Genomic DNA, 16,417 nt, shown 5'->3' on the forward strand with positions numbered 1-16,417 from the left:
GGCCCGGCACGGCGCGGCCCCTTCTTCGCCTCCCCCACCTCCCTCGGCCGAGTTTGCCGGCCGGGCCTCTCTGAGGCCTCCGCTCTTTCAAGGGCGTCCCCAAGGCCTCGCAGCCGCGTCTGGCCACGGCGCTCGCGCGCCGGAAGTGACGTAGAAGGGCGGGCGGGGCCGCGGAAGCGGCGACTGCGCAAGCTCCCTGCGGCCGAGTCGCCGGGGCCAAATGCGGCGCGGAGGGCGGGGCGCGCCGCCACTTCCGCTTCCGGTCCGTCGCCTCCTTCGGTTGCTTCCCGTCCGCTCGGCGGCTCCCCTCCCCCGCCCGGCTCTCTGCGCCCCTCCCGGGCGCCGGGGCGGCGGGGCCGTCGGCGTGCGGCCCTCCGTGCGTTCGCGCGTGCGCCCGAGTGCGCCTCCGTGTCCGCCGCCCGCGGCCAGGCGCGCGCCCCGCGACACCGAGGCCAAGCGGGGCAGGGGGCTGCCCGCCATGACCCCCCGGAGCCCGGCGTGAGAGGCCGAGGTGAGCGCGGGCCGGGGTACGGCGGTACGGGGGCGCTCGGGCGTCCGTCGCGTGCGGCCCCTGGCTCATCACCGCGGCCTTTGTGTGTCGGCGCCCGCGCCTTTCCACCCCGCGGTGTCTGTGTTGGTCCGTATCCCGCCGGCCTCCGCCCGGGCCTCGGCGCTGCCCGCGTCCGCTGTGGCGCTTCCACTGGGCGCCGGTCCCCGTGTGTCGACCCCTGTCAGTGTCGGTGTGTGGTGTTCAGGATTGGTGGTCGTGCCGCTGTCTCTTTCTCCCTCTCCCTCTCCCTCTCTCTCTCTTTCCCTCTCCCCTCTGCCTCCTCTCTTCCTCTGGGCCTCCGTGTCTGCATTTCCCGGTGACCCTAATCCCCGTCTCTGTGCATCTTCCTCCCCTCCGTTTTCCCATTCATCGTCCTCGCGCACATCCCCAACCCCGAGGTCCCTCTGCACGTCTGCTGCTTGGTCTGGAATCTGCCCCCTCCCCCAGGTCCTGGAGTCTCCAGAGGGGTGGGAGGTCGAGAGCCGGGCTGTAGAATCGAGGCCCACTCCTTGGCCAGCCTGTACTGGTTATCAGGTGACTTCTTTCATTTCCAAACCTTCGCTTCCTAGTGTTTAAAGTTAGGGTCGTTCACAGTTCCTGCATCCTGGCGTCGCTGTGCGTGTTCCTGGAGGCGGTAGCGGTGAAGCAGCTCGCCCCGCAGTCAACTGCTGGGACCCCTGCATTCCGCTCTTACAGGTTTTCAGCTCCGCGCAGCACATGTTTGACATCAGTCATTTGAGTACCCCTTGAGGGTTTTGCTATATCGTTCGTTCTCTACTCGATCTAATACTTCTCTTTGTGAGTCCGTTTGTGTTGAAAAACTTGCTCTCATTCTGAGCAGCATGCGTGCACTTTCGTGGACTATTTTTTCTAACACAGCTTTGTGTAGTTACTCGGCGTTAAAGTAGTGCGTTTTCCTTTACCGGCCCTTTGGAAATGTTCTTTTTCTCCGATAATAGCAGGCAGCGTTACTGAGCCCCTACTATCTGTGGGCAGGGCGCCAAGCACTTTATGTACCCATCTTATTTAATCAGCAAGCCTGCCGGGTAGGAATTCTTTCCTTCTTTTCAGAGTTGAGCAAACTGAGTCTCAAGGAGGTTGTTCTGCTGGTAGCTCATGGCCAGGATTTGGGCCCAAGTTACTTGTTCTTTGTTTCACACGTTGGTTTTTCTTTCTCTGATGAGTTTGTAGTGCTGGGTCGCTGTCTCTTTTCCTTCTAGGGCCTTGATCCTTTCTCTTCATTGTGTCGCCTCACTGTCTCTGGTTGTGATTTGGTCTGAGTACTGTCTCTGCTTGGGTTTCTCTGTGCCTCTTTCTCTTCTTGTTGGTCTTGGTCCCTTCCCTCTGTCTCTTCTGTGCTGGTCACATCAGCTCTTTGTCCTGGTGCATCCAGCTGGCCTGCTGGGCCCCCTGACCGCCTCACATCTGCCTCCCTGTGCCTGGGCTCTCCAGCTGGAATTCAAAGCTGGGGCCAGCCGGCCGTCCCAGGACGTAGGTAGGTTGTGGGAGGGCTTATTGGAGTGGATGTGGACCGAGGTGCTCAGTCTGCTCTGCAGCCAGGGTGAGGCCTGTGTCCCAGGGCAGGGGAGTCTCTCTTCCTGTGCCTCAGTTTCCTCCCCCCATGAGGTGCTGTGAATCACGGAGTTGGGAGGATTAATTGAGTCACTGTGTGTAAAGCATGGAGAAGAATGCCTAGCACGGGGTAAGGCTCGTGCCACCGCTTGCTGTGATAGTCACCTTCCACCTGGTTCCCGCCCTTCTGTTCCTTCCCGTCATCTTGCTCTCAACACAGGTTAGTTTAAAAGTGTAGGTTTTGGTGTCCAAGCAGCCAGAGGTTGAGTCTGTGCTGCTGCGCTTAGTGTGTGACCTGGGCTGAATTGTTTGGCCTCCGAAAGCCCCGCTGGTGGTGTTGAGATAATGGGTATCTCCTGGTCAGCGAGCACCTGGCATGCGGCTCAGACCCAGTGGGCAGCCGGGCTCATCCTTATCTCTCCTCCCCGAGCCTCCCGCCCTCCCCCCCCCCCCCACCCTTGGTACGCCTGTCCCCCTGGCATTCCCTGCCTCTTGCTCCATTCCCTTTAGTGGTCTCCCTGTGTGTCCTTGTTTCTGCCACAGATTCTGCCTCTTCCACTCCAGCCCTCCCTCCTTCCCTTCTTCCTAGCTGTTTATTGAATGGCTCTTCCGGGACGGCTGTCCCCAGAGACGTGGTCTCTGTCCCCGTGGGGCTATTGGGTTGGCCTCAGCCACAGAATCAGACCCACGGGTATAAAATACTGATGGGGCCCCTAGGGAACCATGACTGTGGCATTTGGGTGTGTAACATCTGGGAAGCTTAAGCAGAGCCCTGGGGGTGACGAGGAGTGACCTGGGTGCTGAGGAAGAGCAGGATGACCATCTCGTGACACCACCCACGTTTATAGTGCACTGCCCACGCGCCGGGTTCTTAGCCCCCTGGGTTGGGGAACAAAACCCCACTCTACAGGGGAGAAAACAGGTGTGGAAGTTCCTGGCCCACCCAGGGCAGCGGGCTCGGAAGTACCGAGCTGCGGTGTCCCGTCTGTGATCCATCACTGCACACCCTGCCTCACTGAGCAGGGCCCCCAAGCAGGAAGGAGCTGGGCATGTTTGAGGAACTGAAAGACGGACCGGGTGACTAAGACGGGGGTTAACGAGGGCCAGAGCCTTCTAGGCTATGGTTAGGACCTCATCCTTGACTCCGGGGTGGGGGTGGGGGGCCACGAGGGCGGAGCTGCAGGCTGGACAGCCCCAGGTCCCAATTGTGTTTCTGAAGGGCCTTTCTTCCTCAGATGCGGTGACCCCCAGCCCCTGCTGCTGTCTTTTCCTCCAGTCGCCCCTGTCTCGCCACATCCCGGGGGGCCCACCACCCTCACCATCACCCGCCGCCATGTCGACCTCGTCGCTGCGGCGCCAGATGAAGAACATAGTCCACAACTACTCAGAGGCCGAGATCAAGGTCCGAGAAGCCACGAGCAACGACCCCTGGGGCCCATCCAGCTCCCTCATGTCTGAGATCGCTGACCTCACCTACAACGTTGTCGCCTTCTCCGAGATCATGAGCATGATCTGGAAGCGGCTCAATGACCATGGCAAGAACTGGCGGCATGTCTACAAGGTCAGTGCCCGGGCCTGCAGCCCGGCCCTCACATGCACGCGTGCTCGAGGGCGGGCGGGCGGGCGTGCGCGCGCGCGGGGCTCCGGTGGGGGTGTGCCTGAGGACTTGGAGTTCTGGGTGTTTATGTGAACCTCTCTCCCTCCCGCCCTCCTTTTCACCTAACGAAGGCAGCAAACGGGTAAGGGTCTTAGGAGTTTTGAGTCATAGGGTTTAAACTTCTTGAAAACGTGGCACAGTTGCAAGATTCATCCTCACAGAAGGCCTAAGCAGGTGCACGGTGTGCGTCCCTCTGTGTGCCCAGAGCCCAGGTCCCTCTCAGAGGCAGCTGGTGTCCCCCGCTTCTGTTTTTCCTCCGGAACAATCTGTGTGCACATGTCCCCTGGCACCAGGGAGTTTGGGGGGCCGTGGAGCCGCAGTACCACTGCAGCACTGGATACGTGGCCGTGTGCAATTATCAGAGCTCAGAACTGCAGTGGAGGACGGTGGGTTGTAGCAAGTGTAAATCGTACCCCAGTTTTAAAAAGGAAGGTGAAGCCACATCTCAGAGGTCATTCTTCTTTAGGATATAAAAGATTCGTTCCTTTCCTTTATTTTCTTCCTTTTTTTACTTTTTCAACAAGTGCTACCTGGTGACGGATCGTTAAGTGATCTGTGACGTTTTGCTTTTGTGAACAAGACTGCCGCGAATCCCCTTGTATGTTCACCATTTTCTAGAACTGGAACTTTTGGGCGGAAGGACACACGGAAGTGTCACGTTGAGAAACGTGGACACAGTGCCCACCACAGCAGTGGTCTGTTGACTGGTTCCTGGTGGCGGATGTGTGCGTCTTCACCCAGCGAACAGACAGATTGGAGGCTTTGGTCAAAGGGAACGTGTCTTTGGGGAGTGCCCGTGAGCGGTTTTTCAGCTTACTGGTCTGGCGCCTGGCATCTTCCCCTTGGGCCAAGAAGCGGCAGTGGGCACAGGCTGGTGCGGGTGGCCGGCCCCCACTCCCAGCAGTGGGGCTCGGGGCGGCCTGTGGACGTTCTTGCGTGTGAGGGTCCGGCTGCTGGGGTGGGAGCCGGAGAGCGAGGTTCAGGCAAGTCCTCTTGTCGACGTTTGTTTGGGGACCGTTGGCCAAGGGCCTGCTGTGTCTGTGGTGGTGGATGAGGCGGCTGAGGTCCCCGGTCTCATGGACTCCGGCTGGGACCTGCGCTGTGCCCCAGGGCACAGTGCTCCCTCGTTTCTCAGACCTGGAAATGCTGTGTTCTTTCTCACACCCACCCTGACAAACCCGGACTGGGGCCTCAATCCCACGGACCCGATGTTGGGTCCGATATTTGGTGGTTTGTTGTGAAGGACTGGGTGGCATTTGTCTAGCTGAGAATTGGGGAAGGCGCGGGGGGTCTGGGTGAGCCCTTGTGTGGAGGTGAAGGGAGGGGATGGGATTTGGAGGGCCTCTTGAAACTGCAAGGGAAGCTCACTGGGGCTCATGGACCAAGTGCAGCCAGAGAAACACTGCTGTAGGCAGAGAACCACGAAGTACTTTTCCTGTCCCCACTTTTTAGGTGAGGAAACTGAGGCACAAAGAGGCTCGGGGCCACCCGGGGGCAAGGGGTGGGAGGGGAGCCTTGGAACCCCTTCTCTTGACTGGGTTGTGTCACCTCCCTGCTCTGAGGAATGCAGGGTCTCAATTTTTATCTTTTAAATGTTTACTTATCTTTTAATGTTTATGAGAGAGAGCGCGAGCACGGGAGGGGCAGAGAGGGAGGGAGACACAGAATCCGAAGCAGCCTTCGGGCTCTGAGCTGTCAGCACAGAGCCCAACGTGGGGCTCGAACCCACAAACTGCAAGATTGTGACCTAAGCTGAAGTTGGACGTTTAACCGACTGAGCTACCCAGGTGCCTCTCAGTTTTTATCTTTTAAAACAAGAGGTCAACAAACTGTGGGCCAGAGGTTGAATCTGGGCAGCCACCTGTGTTGGTGGGTGAAGCTCTGTCCGTCATGGCCAGGCCCGCTCATCTGCGGCTGCTTCCCCTATAGCATGGGGGCCATGTGGCCTGAAAAGCTGGGTTATCTAGCACCTGGCCCTTTGAGAAGTTGTTTGTGGATTCCTGTTTTTTTGTTTTTTTACTTTTGTAAACATTGATTTTTTATTTAAGTTTATTTATTTTGAGAGAGAGAGAGAGCCGAAGAATGCATGCGCATGTGACCAGGCAGGGGAGGAGGAGGAGCAGAGAAAGGGGGGGAAAGAGAATCCTAAGCAGGCTCCATGCTGTCAGCGCAGAGCCCGACACGGGGCTCGAACCCACAAACCGCGAGGTGATGATCTGAGGTGAAGCCAAGAGTCAGACGCTCAACCAACTGAGTGCCCAGGTGCCCCGTGTGGCTCCTTGATGCGTGTTCTGGTGTCCTGGGGGATCCGGGAGCAAGCTGTTTCAAAAATTAGCAGGGACTATTGGGCTGTCCAGTTGCTTACTTTTAAGAATAGGTTCACGTTTTCTGTTGTGACACGTGTCACGAGCGTGCAGCCTGGTTAGTGCTCACGTGTACGCTCACCTGTGTAGCCACCATCCCGATGGAGAGAGAGAGAGGATGTCCCCGCCTCCCCCAGCAGCATCCTGTACTGCCTTCTGTCTGCCACGTTTGTTCTAGAACTTTCCACGGACCCATGCTCCTGGTTCTTTGCACCTGCGTATGTTGCTCACGGCCGCATCTGGGAGGTTGGCGTGTGCGGCATCCGCTTACGTGTTTACGTTACGTTGCTGTGCGTGTGCTGCTCTCGCACCACGGGCCCGCTGTGCTTCACACGTATGCGTGTTACCCGTGGGGTGTTTGGATTCTTTCTGGGTTCACAGGCCATTCAACTGCAGCTCCAGAGCTTTGAAAACGAGTTTTTGTGAGTTGTTGGGTGCAAGTCCCATCCCAGGCTGAGGGGAGGTGGTCTGTCTGCCATCTGTGGGTCTCGGGTAGCTTGACTGTTGGTGGGACCTTCTGCTGGAAGATCCTGTTTTATGTGTCGTGTGGCTTTTCTGGTCTGAACCCGGGAAAGCTGAATTCCAGAGCACGGCTGGCCCAGGACCTTGGGAACCTGCTTTCCACCCTGTCCCTCCTACTGTGATGCGTAAACACCTCGAGGGCTGGTTAAAGACTAACCTCTGATTACTGGCGTAAATACCGTTCACACACCTTCAGGAAGCCTGTGAGATTCAGGTTTGGCTCCCCAGGAAGGTTGGGGAGACATCAAGCCCCCACAGCGGGGGTTCCCTGGCAAATCGCGTAGCTCTTCAGACAGCCCAGCCGAAGCAGAAGGTCCTCTCTCTGTTGCTTTGCAGTGGTCTGGGTGACCTTCAGGGGCTCCGGGAAGCCCCCGGAGTCCCCTGCAAACCATAAGGTGCCCTGTTGTCCGACGACCGGAGTCTCTTCCCCCGTTTTGTTTTAACTTGTTGGAAAGAGGATTTGTTCTTACCTCTTAAATGCAGAAGCTGCCACAGGGTGTTTCCTCCTCCCTGTCCCTTTGTTCCTGCTGTCCCAGTGCACGAGTGCCCTGCAGAGAGCCCTGCCTCAACAGGCCCCTCGGGCCCGGTGCCTCCTTCCCTCCCTCCCTCCCTCCCTCCTTCCCTCCCTCCCTCCCTCCTTCCCTCCCTCCCACCTCGAGGAGCAAGTTGCTTCCTTGTCTGCAGAGGTACGAAGCTCTACATGGGCGGTAATGACACACGTTCCAGATGGACAGGACGGGAGAGAAACCAGTCTGGCCGTCCGAGCACTGGGTGCTGTCGAACGTGACTGAACAGGCGTATTTTTGTGGTTTCAGAGAAATAGAGTGGGGTCAGCTTGGCTCGGGGAAGCCTGGGAGGGGCTGCAGCGACCATACCTGCCTTTTCCCCGTTTCTGGATTTTTACTGACCTGCACACAGATCCCGTGCCGTACGGTTCACCCTTGTAAAGTGTGCGGTTCAGTGGCACAGAGCACTGGCCCGGGGTTGGGCAACCACCACCACTGCCTGGGTGCGGAGTATCTTCGTCACCTGCACACAGATCCCGTGTCCACCGACAGCCTCCCAGCCCCGGCAGCCCCGAATCTCCTGTGAACCACATCCTCCGTGGATGTGCCTGTTGGGGACGCCCGCCTCACATGCTCATTGGTGTCTGTGGGGTCCCTCCAAGTGGCTGCATGTGGCCGCGCGGCGTCCTCTCTCGCGGCCACGTAGTCACCTGCTGGGCTGCGCATGTCTGTCCGTGTGCGGCTGATGTGAGGGTTGGCGCCGGGACTGGGATCCTGGCCGCCGCGTGCGTGACCGGTGTGCCCCCCGCCCTGAAGGCCATGACGCTGATGGAGTACCTCATCAAGACTGGCTCGGAGCGCGTGTCCCAGCAGTGCAAGGAGAACATGTACGCGGTGCAGACGCTCAAGGACTTCCAGTACGTGGACCGTGACGGCAAGGACCAGGGCGTGAACGTGCGTGAGAAGGCCAAGCAGCTGGTGGCCCTGCTCCGTGACGAGGACCGGCTGCGGGAGGAGCGCGCCCACGCGCTCAAGACCAAGGAGAAGCTGGCGCAGACCGCCACGGGTGAGGCCTGCCTCGGGAGCCCCCCGCGCCTCTGCGCCCTCACTGCTCCCTCCAGGCCCACCCCCCTCCGTCTTGAAGCTTCCTGTCGTTGCCAGGCACCCTGTGCCCAGCCGCTGGGCTCTCCCTGCCCCGTGCCATGCTTTCTGTGTCCTCATCTGAGGGGTGACGGGCCGTGAGCCTCCTCTGCACTCCTGTGTCCCTTCCCTCTCGCTGTGGGACCCTAGAGCTGAGAGGTACCCTGTTCACCTGCAAATACTAACCGAGGGCCGCCTGAGGGCCCAGGTGTGCCCCTGCCTGAGAGCGGGCAGTGCCGAAGACAGAGAGGAGTGACCTGGAGGGGGTTGCCGGAGGTCTGAGGTCAGGGACGGCAGGCACTCTGGGGGGCCTGCCGACAGTGAGGGGCCAGCTGCGAGCAGCAGGCAGGTGGGCGCTTCCCCTGGCTCAGCATTAGGCCCTGCACCCTGTCCGTGCCTCCTTCCGGGTAGTCACCCCCTTCCGGGTCACGTCTTGTCTCCGCCACACCCACGGTGGGGGTGGGGGCCGAGGGTGCAGGTTCTCTTCTTCCCCCGACACCCAGCTGGTCCCAGCCACGCAGCCCTGGACCCGTGGGAGCATGTGGGCCTGGAGACCGGTGTGCCCTGGGGCTCTGAGCAGACCCCGGGCATGCAGCTCGGGAACCAAGGTCGTGGGCTCTGAGGCTCCTGCACGTCCTCCCTCTGCTGCTGGCTTTCGTTCTTGGGCCCACGGGGCTGTCCTTCCTTGACAACCCCCCCCCCCCCTCCGCTCCTTATTCCCTGTTCTCCCCGGGGCGGGGGGAGGGGAGGCTGGACGAACCCGGCTCACAGTCTGCCCCCCCCCCCCCCCAGAAAGGAAGCCTTCCCCGCCCCCCCCCCCCCCGCCTGGGCTGTGTGGTCCCTTCTCTTTGTCCAGCCGGGTCTCACTGCCCCTCCCCACCGCAGCGTCCTCAGCAGCCGTGGGCTCGGGGCCCCCACCTGAGGCAGAGCAGGCGTGGCCACAGAGCAGCGGGGAGGAGGAGCTCCAGCTCCAGCTGGCCTTGGCCATGAGCAAGGAGGAGGCCGACCAGGTACTGGGCCCGGCCGGGCGCACCAGTTTGACTCTGGGGGTTTGACTTCCGTTCTCATCCCATCTCATGCCTCAGCCCCCGCCCCCCCACCTCCTGAGGGCCTGTGCCCTCTCTCTCCCCACCCCCAGCCCTCTCTCTGCTGGCCCTCCCACCTGGTCTTCCTGTGTCCTCGTCCTGACCGCTTTCGTCCCCTTTACTCGGGTGTTTGTCCTGAGTGGCTCCTTCCCTGCTAGTCTTTCTGCTCTGTCTCTGCCCGTCCCTCACCGGTTTGGGTGACCGTGTCTGTGCCTTTGGTTCTGTCCGTCCTGGCTCTGTTTCTGTTTCCTTTCCTTTTCTCCTTCTCTCTCTCTCCCCTTCCCTCCTCCTCTCTCTCCTTCCCTCCTTCTTTCACCCGCCCCCCACCTCGTGTCTTGCCTTGGACCCCTCACACTCTTTCCGTCTCTTTCTTCCTCTCTCTCTCTCCCCTCCCCCGCCTCGCCTCCTTTTCTCTCTCCTTCCCTGCTTCTCTCTCTCTCCTTCCCTCGTTCTCTCTCCCCCCCCCCCCCCCACCTCATGTCCTGTCCTGGAACCCTCACACTCTCTCCGTCTCTCTCCTCCTCTCTCTCTCTGTCCTTTCTTCCTCCTCTGTCTCCTTCCCTCCTTCTTTATCTCTCCAGCCCCCAGCCTTGTGTCCTGCCCTGGACCCCTCACACTCTCCGTCTCTCTCTTCTTCTCTCTCCTTCCCCCCTTCTCTTTCTCTCCCACCCTCCACCTCGTGTCCTGCCCTGGACCCCTCACGCTCTCTCTCCCCCAGCCCCCATCCTGCGGCCCTGAGGACGACGTCCAGCTCCAGCTGGCCCTTAGTTTGAGCCGTGAGGAACACGACAAGGTCAGAAGAGCCCCCTCCCCTCCCTAGGGCTCCCCTCAGACCCTCCTCAGGTCCCCGACTCCTTGCAGCCCCTTGCCCGCCCCACAGCAGCCCTGCCCCTGCCGTACACACGTGTCAGGTGGGTCCTCCGACGGTGCAGTCGCAGCATGGGAAGCAGATGCCTTGTGGCCACTCCGTCCCCTCTGCCGTAGCCCAGGCCTTGGTCACCTCCACCCAGCGCAGCAGACACTGCAGAGTCAGACGCCTGGCCCCCGCTTCCCGAGCCTGTCAGAGCAGTGCCTGGCCAGGCCCGTGTCCCCGGCCCAGACCGCACGTGCCTCCCCATCCTCCCCTCCCACATCGTCCACATCCCATTTTAATTTTCAGTCACCTTTGTCGGGTCGGGGGTGGGGAGCAGCCGTGCCGCTCGTATTCTGACCCTCCCTTGTCGCCTGCCTCCATGACCCAAACAGGAAGAGCGGATCCGCCGTGGCGACGACCTGAGGCTTCAGATGGCCATAGAGGAGAGCAGGAGGGAGACTGGTGGCCAGGAGGAGGTGAGCACGGGAGGCCGTCCTGCCCTCAGGCGCCCGGGGCCTTGGGCGGGGCCCTAGGCGGCTGTGGCTGTGGCTGTGGCTGCAGGGAACCGTTTTCTCGTGGAGACGTGTGGGGGCTGGAGGGCGCTCGAGTGTGACCCCGCCACGGAGATGTTTCGAGTGGCGGTCGGTGCCTGTAGCTGAGCGAGACCAGAGCGAGATACAGTGAGAGCACCGGTCTGATCGGGCAGGAAGGGGGTGGCTCACGTGTGCCCAGGCACCTCCTGAGCATCCGCCTGCGCCCGGGACACCGAGGGTCAGCGGGCGAGCGACACAGGGCTGGTCCCTGGCCTCCGGGGGCCCCAGTCCCCCAGTGCAGACGTGATGTTTGCTGGCAGTTCAGCTTGTGCTCTTCATCCCGCCTCTCTTGGCCTCACGGCTGAATGAGGCGTGGCCGTGCACATTGAGGCCAGGGTCCCTCGCGTGGCCGGGCATCCAAGCCGGCCTTGTTCCGTGGCCTCACTCGGGTTGCTGTCCCGAGCGTCTTCACTGTGGGACCGGCCTCAAGGATGGTGGCCTGGGAGGGTAGCCGCCTTCCTGATGGGCAGGCGGAGGGCGGGTGGCCAGGTGGCCAGGGCTGGCCCCGCAGCCACAACAGGGCACTGGATAGAGGAGCCTGCTTGGGCTAGCCTCAGCCGGAGGGTCTCCCTGATGCCCCACCTCTCGAGAGCCTGGAGGACGGGGGCGCCAGGCCTGCGCCCGCTGTCCTGTGGGAGGTGGGGCACCTCCTTGTCCAGAGAGGCGTGTGCTCTTGGGACACAGGGTCATTGTGTGAGAGTGCGCGCACGCGCATGCTCACAGGTGCTCCAGGCTTCCAGGGCTATGGGTGAGCACCTGTGAGCGCGCGCGCGCACACCACACACACACACACACACACACACACACACACACACACACACACAGCCGTGGAAGCCTGGAGCATGCTCCAGGTGATGTGGGACGTGTGCTGGGCTTGAGGCCAGGACTGTTCAGGGTGACCCATAATCACCTAACACTCAGTAGGCCTCCCATGGGCAGGGCTGGGGTGGGCTCCTCTGGGCTCTGGTCACTTTCCTTGTTGTGGCGGGAACTGGGGAGGGCTGAGTGGTGGGGGGTGGCGGACAGCAGGGGTGTAGTGGGTGGGAGATGGGGAGACTGCCTTCTTTGGTCTCATGACCACAGCACCTGGCTCTTGCTTCTCTCTTGCTCTGCAGCCGTTCCCCCCCCGCCCCCCGCCCCAGGGCCCTCCTCCCGGACCCCTGGGGTCCCCTGGCCCAGCCTGCTCAGGCCTCATGTACTTTCTTTCCTCTGTACCCTGCAGTCCTCCCTCATGGATCTTGCTGACGTCTTCACGGCCCCGGCTCCACCACCAGCCACGGACCCCTGGGGAGGCCCCCAGGCGGCACCCATGACTGCCCCCACCTCGGACCCTTGGGGAGGGGCCCCCGTCCCTCCAGCTGCTGATCCCTGGGGTGGTCCGGCCCCTACACCAGCCTCTGGGGACCCTTGGAGGCCTGCTGCCCCTGCAGGGCCCCCGGTTGACCCTTGGGGTGGGACCCAGGCCCCTGCAGCTGGAGAGGGGCCCACACCTGACCCGTGGGGGAGCTCTGATGGTGAGTGCTGGCTGCCTGCCTGCTCTGGCCCCACATCCAGTGTGTGATCCCGGGCATGCCTTAGGGATTGGGACAGATGCAGTACAGTGGGTGGCTGTGGGGGTCAGATAGAACAGCCCAGAGGAGCGGGCGTGAGGGAGCCTGCAGGACCGTGGCGGGGTGCCAAGGGGCGCGGGGTAGAGAGGTTGCTGCAGTGGAACCAGGGCGGGTGGCTGGTGAGGCTGGGTGCAGGAGGGCTGGGACGGGGCTGGACGCCTTGGGGGGTCTCAAGGGAGCCATGGGGTTTGGGCAGGTCTGGCTGAGCCATACCGCCTTAACCCAGCTGGGGTGCTCTTTGGGGGCTTCCCAGAGGCCTCACGGCCGAGGAGGGACGTGTGGGCAGAGGCCCCGCAGTGTGTGTAGCCATGGCTCATTCGTGGGGACGAGGCGGGAAAGGCTGGGGGTGGGCCCACGCTGGGGTGCCCAGCTGCGTCCCAGGACACGGCAGGGCAGGGCGAGGCTTTGGGGAGGTACGGGCCTAGGAGTGAGGCTGGAGGGAGTGGGCACAGGTTCTCAGAGGTAAACCCTCCACCCAGCAGCCGCGTACATGCCTCCTTCCTCACTCAGGTGGGGCTCCGGTAGGCGGACCCCCAGCCTCTGATCCCTGGGCTCCAGCCCCGGCCTTCTCGGACCCCTGGGGAGGGTCACCTGCCAAGCCCAGCACCAATGGCACCACAGGTACTGGGTGGGTGCTGGGGTCAGGCTGACGGGGCCCAAGGGTGTGGCGGGTGTGTGGGGGAGCTTGGGGGTGTCTGGTCTCTGGAGTGCCGGGGGCTGGGGAGTGGGAGGTGGGTCCCCATGGGGAGCTGAGTGGGCATCCTGGACCCCCACAGCCGTCGGGTTTGACGCGGAGCCAGACGAGTTCTCGGACTTTGACCGCCTGCGTTCGGCCCTGCCAACCTCCGGGAGCAGCACGGGTGAGCCACCCTCTGGGCTGTGTGGGCCGGCACCCAGACCCTCTCATTGTGGTTATAACTGATCCTGAACATCTTCAAAAGAAAGTTTGATCTTGCTTTTGAATAATTTCATACTCAGAAGAGCTGCAGAAGTAGCATAAGGGACTGTGTTTTTGCAGCTTCCCTAGATTCCGAACTCTGACTTCTGTGTCCCTAGAACGTTCCTCTGGTGTTTCTGGGGGCCTGGCCGGCTGTGTCCTGCATTACCAGCAGTGTGGTGACTGCGGGGGCCCGCCCCCCTGGCCTGCCCGCCGGTGCCTCAGCGCCCAGCGCCTTCCCCACCTGGCGTCCCGTCTTCGGGGCACCTTGCGTTTGGGCGTCCTGGCTCTTGTGTCCCTCCCTTCCCGGCACGGACTGGACTGGCTTGTGTCTGGAGAACATGCCGTCTGTGCGAGGTGTTGGGAGGGCACTGAGTCTGTCCCCAGGAGGCGCCGATGCGTCTCCCTGCGCCAGTGGCCTGAAGTGGACCCGGGAAGCAGAAGCAGGAATTCTTGGGACTGACTGGGCAGGCTGGGCACCAGGGATCCCTCCCTCCCCTTGGGCCCCCTGAGGTTATTGTCCAGTCCCCCGTCGGTCCGTGGTTTGCTACCTTCCCGGGTCTGTTTTCCTCTCTCCCTGCCGGTTTCGTGCATTTCCCAGCAGCAGGGGGGATTCTCAGATCTCAGAAACAAGCAGATAGTCAGGCTCACAGATGCTCTGCCGTCTGCGGGGCCATTGTGCTTCTCCGCCGTGATGTTTCTGTTGGGGACGGACGCTGGAGCCAGTGGGGTTTTGTGGGATTGCGTGAACGTCCCTTGGTAGTTTTCTGCCCTGGAGACTGTCTGCCGGAGTTCCCTGAGTGGGTCCCCCTGGCTTGGCGCTAGGCTGGGCCTCCCAATTTGAGGCCCCCGCTGCCCGCCCTCCCCTGACCCCTCTCTGGCTCCTTGTAGGGGAGCTGGAGCTGCTCGCTGGAGAGGTACCCGCACGCAGTCCCGGGGCCTTCGACATGAGTGGGGTCGGAGGCTCTCTGGCCGAGGCTGTGGGGAGCCCCCCGCCGGCGGTTGCCCCCACCCCGCCGCCGCCCACGCGGAAGACGCCAGAGTCATTCCTGGGGCCTAATGCAGCCCTCGTGGACCTCGACTCACTGGTGAGCCGGCCGGGCCCCACGCCGCCAGGAGCCAAGGCCTCCAACCCCTTCCTGCCAAGCGGTGAGTGCCAGCCTCCCGGACGGGTCCCACCCGTTGACCTCCTACCCGGGCAGGCCCCTGACTCTGCTCTGCTGTCTCCTCTTCTCTTCTCTTCTCTTCTCTCCCTGTAGGAGCCCCGACCACCGGCCCCTCCATCACCAACCCCTTCCAGCCCGCGCCCCCTGCGACGCTCACCCTGAACCAGCTCCGGCTCAGCCCTGTGCCCCCGGTCCCCGGAGCACCACCGACATACATCTCTCCCCTTGGTGGGGGCCCTGGCCTGCCCCCCATGATGCCCCCAGGCCCCCCAGCCCCCAACACTAACCCCTTCCTCCTATAATCCAGGAGGGAGGGGGATTTGGCCTGGCCGGGCTTCCCCCATTTCTGCTCCCTGGGAGACCAGTGTTGTGAGTGCATGTGAAGCGGGGGACCCCTGCCCCCACCCCAGCACCCTCCCCTCCTGGGGCCCACTCACACTACACCCTCTTCCATGTCCCCCACCCCACCTCCCCGGAGAGAAACTGGACGTGACATGGGGGATGGGGAGGGGTGCTGGCCGGAGGAGGACCCCTTTCCTGTGGCATTAGAAAGGGGAGGGACAGCTGGGGGTCCCCCACCCATTCCTCTCCCTCCCAACTCCTGACTGGCCCCTCAATCAGTGTTTGAGCCTCCTCGTCCCTATGCGCACCCCTTGGTGAATCCTTGGTGATAATTTTGGCAACTTCGGGAATAAATGGCAATTCTCATGGGTGTCACTCCCCCAAGTTCCCATCCGTGGTTCACACAACCTCCTCCCCCGAGGGACCCAGGGCTCCGGGCCTCTTTGTTGCCCCTTGGGGCAGCTGAGAGCCGGTGCGTCTCAGAAGTGTCGGTTCCGGAGGCTTCAGTTCCGGTGGGCAGCCGTGTTCGGGCGTGGGGGGTGCCAGAGTCCCCGTGGGCGGCAGCCCACTCGGGGCTGGAGAGCTTAATGAGGTTCTTGGGTGTGGGTGCTTCACACATGCTTGTGGCCAGTGGACCCCACGTGGGGGTCGGGGGTCGTGTAGGGCTGGGTGAGCTGTGGATGAGCAGGTGAGGGTTCCTGAGACGATGGCGGGGTGCGCTTGACGCGCGGCGGTGCTGCCGTGCTGTGACCAGTGCGCATGCCCATCCGGGTACAGCCGGCAGTGGTCTATGCTGCTACCGGAGCAGAGGGACACCGGGTCTGAGCTCTTGCTCTTCCGCCCCCCGCCCTGCCGTGGGTCCCTCTCCCATGGTGGTGAGGGCTGTCTGTGTCTCACACTCCAAGGAGGCGGCCGACATGAGGGGATGGCTTATGAGCCCCAGGGACAGCCACGGGGACGGCAGGTCAGAGATGGCGGAGCGGCAGTGACCTTGCCGGCAGGGCGGCTGGACTTCTGTCCTTGCTGTCGAGGGGCGCGGTGGCTGAATGCATGGGACAGCGGCAGCTTCCGCACCCAGAGAAGGGAGGGCCTGGGGTGCTGGGAGCACGGGGGCAGGTGGGCGAGCCCCGGTCTTGGTCTTCCCGGGGCTCCAGGGACCCGGCGGGCTGGACCCTCCTTCCATGGGGCGGGGAGGGGCAGGGGGAGATAGAAACACGACCTGGGTTTGTTGTCCAGAAGCCCTGAGGGTCTGTCCCCAGACGGCGGCCGCAGCACTTAGCGCGTCCCCTCTCGTTCCCTCGGTATGAACGCACGTCAGCTCCAAAGCCCCGGTGCCCCCGCCTCGTCCCTCTAAGAGCCCCGACCCCTGATTAGGCCTGCGCGCCGGGTTTGTAGTGACCGGCCCCCACCTGAGCGCTGAGGAGCCCAGCCGGCCGTTCCTGCCTCACTGGCTCGCTCCTCCTCCTCCTCCTCCTCCTGTGAGTCGCTCGGACTCCGGCCCCAATGTTGTGGGGGCTGGTG

General features: G+C 62.4%; 1 protein-coding gene across 2 annotated transcripts; it reads left to right on the forward strand.

The window, feature by feature from the left end:
- The first annotated feature begins 256 nt into the window (after window positions 1-256).
- On the forward strand, window positions 257-15,266 carry EPN1 (epsin 1). Of its 2 annotated transcripts, XM_086690772.1 has the most exons (11): window positions 257-511; window positions 3,358-3,683; window positions 7,987-8,236; window positions 9,196-9,320; window positions 10,114-10,188; window positions 10,641-10,724; window positions 12,064-12,355; window positions 12,962-13,072; window positions 13,228-13,311; window positions 14,280-14,537; window positions 14,648-15,266. In XM_086690772.1, the coding sequence occupies exons 2-11, from the start codon at window positions 3,456-3,458 to the stop codon at window positions 14,854-14,856; spliced, it is 1,716 nt and encodes a 571-aa protein (XP_086546898.1). In that variant the 5' UTR covers window positions 257-511; window positions 3,358-3,455; the 3' UTR covers window positions 14,857-15,266. The 2 variants fall into 2 exon arrangements, with proteins under 2 accessions (XP_086546898.1, XP_086546899.1); XM_086690773.1 differs by lacking the exon at window positions 10,114-10,188.
- The last annotated feature ends 1,151 nt before the right edge of the window (window positions 15,267-16,417 follow it).

This window comes from Puma concolor, chromosome E2, assembly GCF_028749965.1.
Source record: "Puma concolor isolate L17-30 chromosome E2, mPumCon1.1.hap2, whole genome shotgun sequence".
Classification (NCBI taxonomy): Eukaryota; Metazoa; Chordata; class Mammalia; order Carnivora; family Felidae; genus Puma; species Puma concolor.

Excerpts from the sequence above, each read along its gene's own strand:
- EPN1 (XM_086690772.1), top strand. The coding sequence starts at position 3,456 with ATGTCGACCTCGTCGCTGCGGCGCCAGATGAAGAACATAGTCCACAAC. Across the intron at positions 8,237-9,195 it reads GCTGGCGCAGACCGCCACGG|CGTCCTCAGCAGCCGTGGGC; the intron begins GTGAGGCCTGCC and ends TCCCCACCGCAG. Across the intron at positions 14,538-14,647 it reads CAACCCCTTCCTGCCAAGCG|GAGCCCCGACCACCGGCCCC; the intron begins GTGAGTGCCAGC and ends CTCTCCCTGTAG.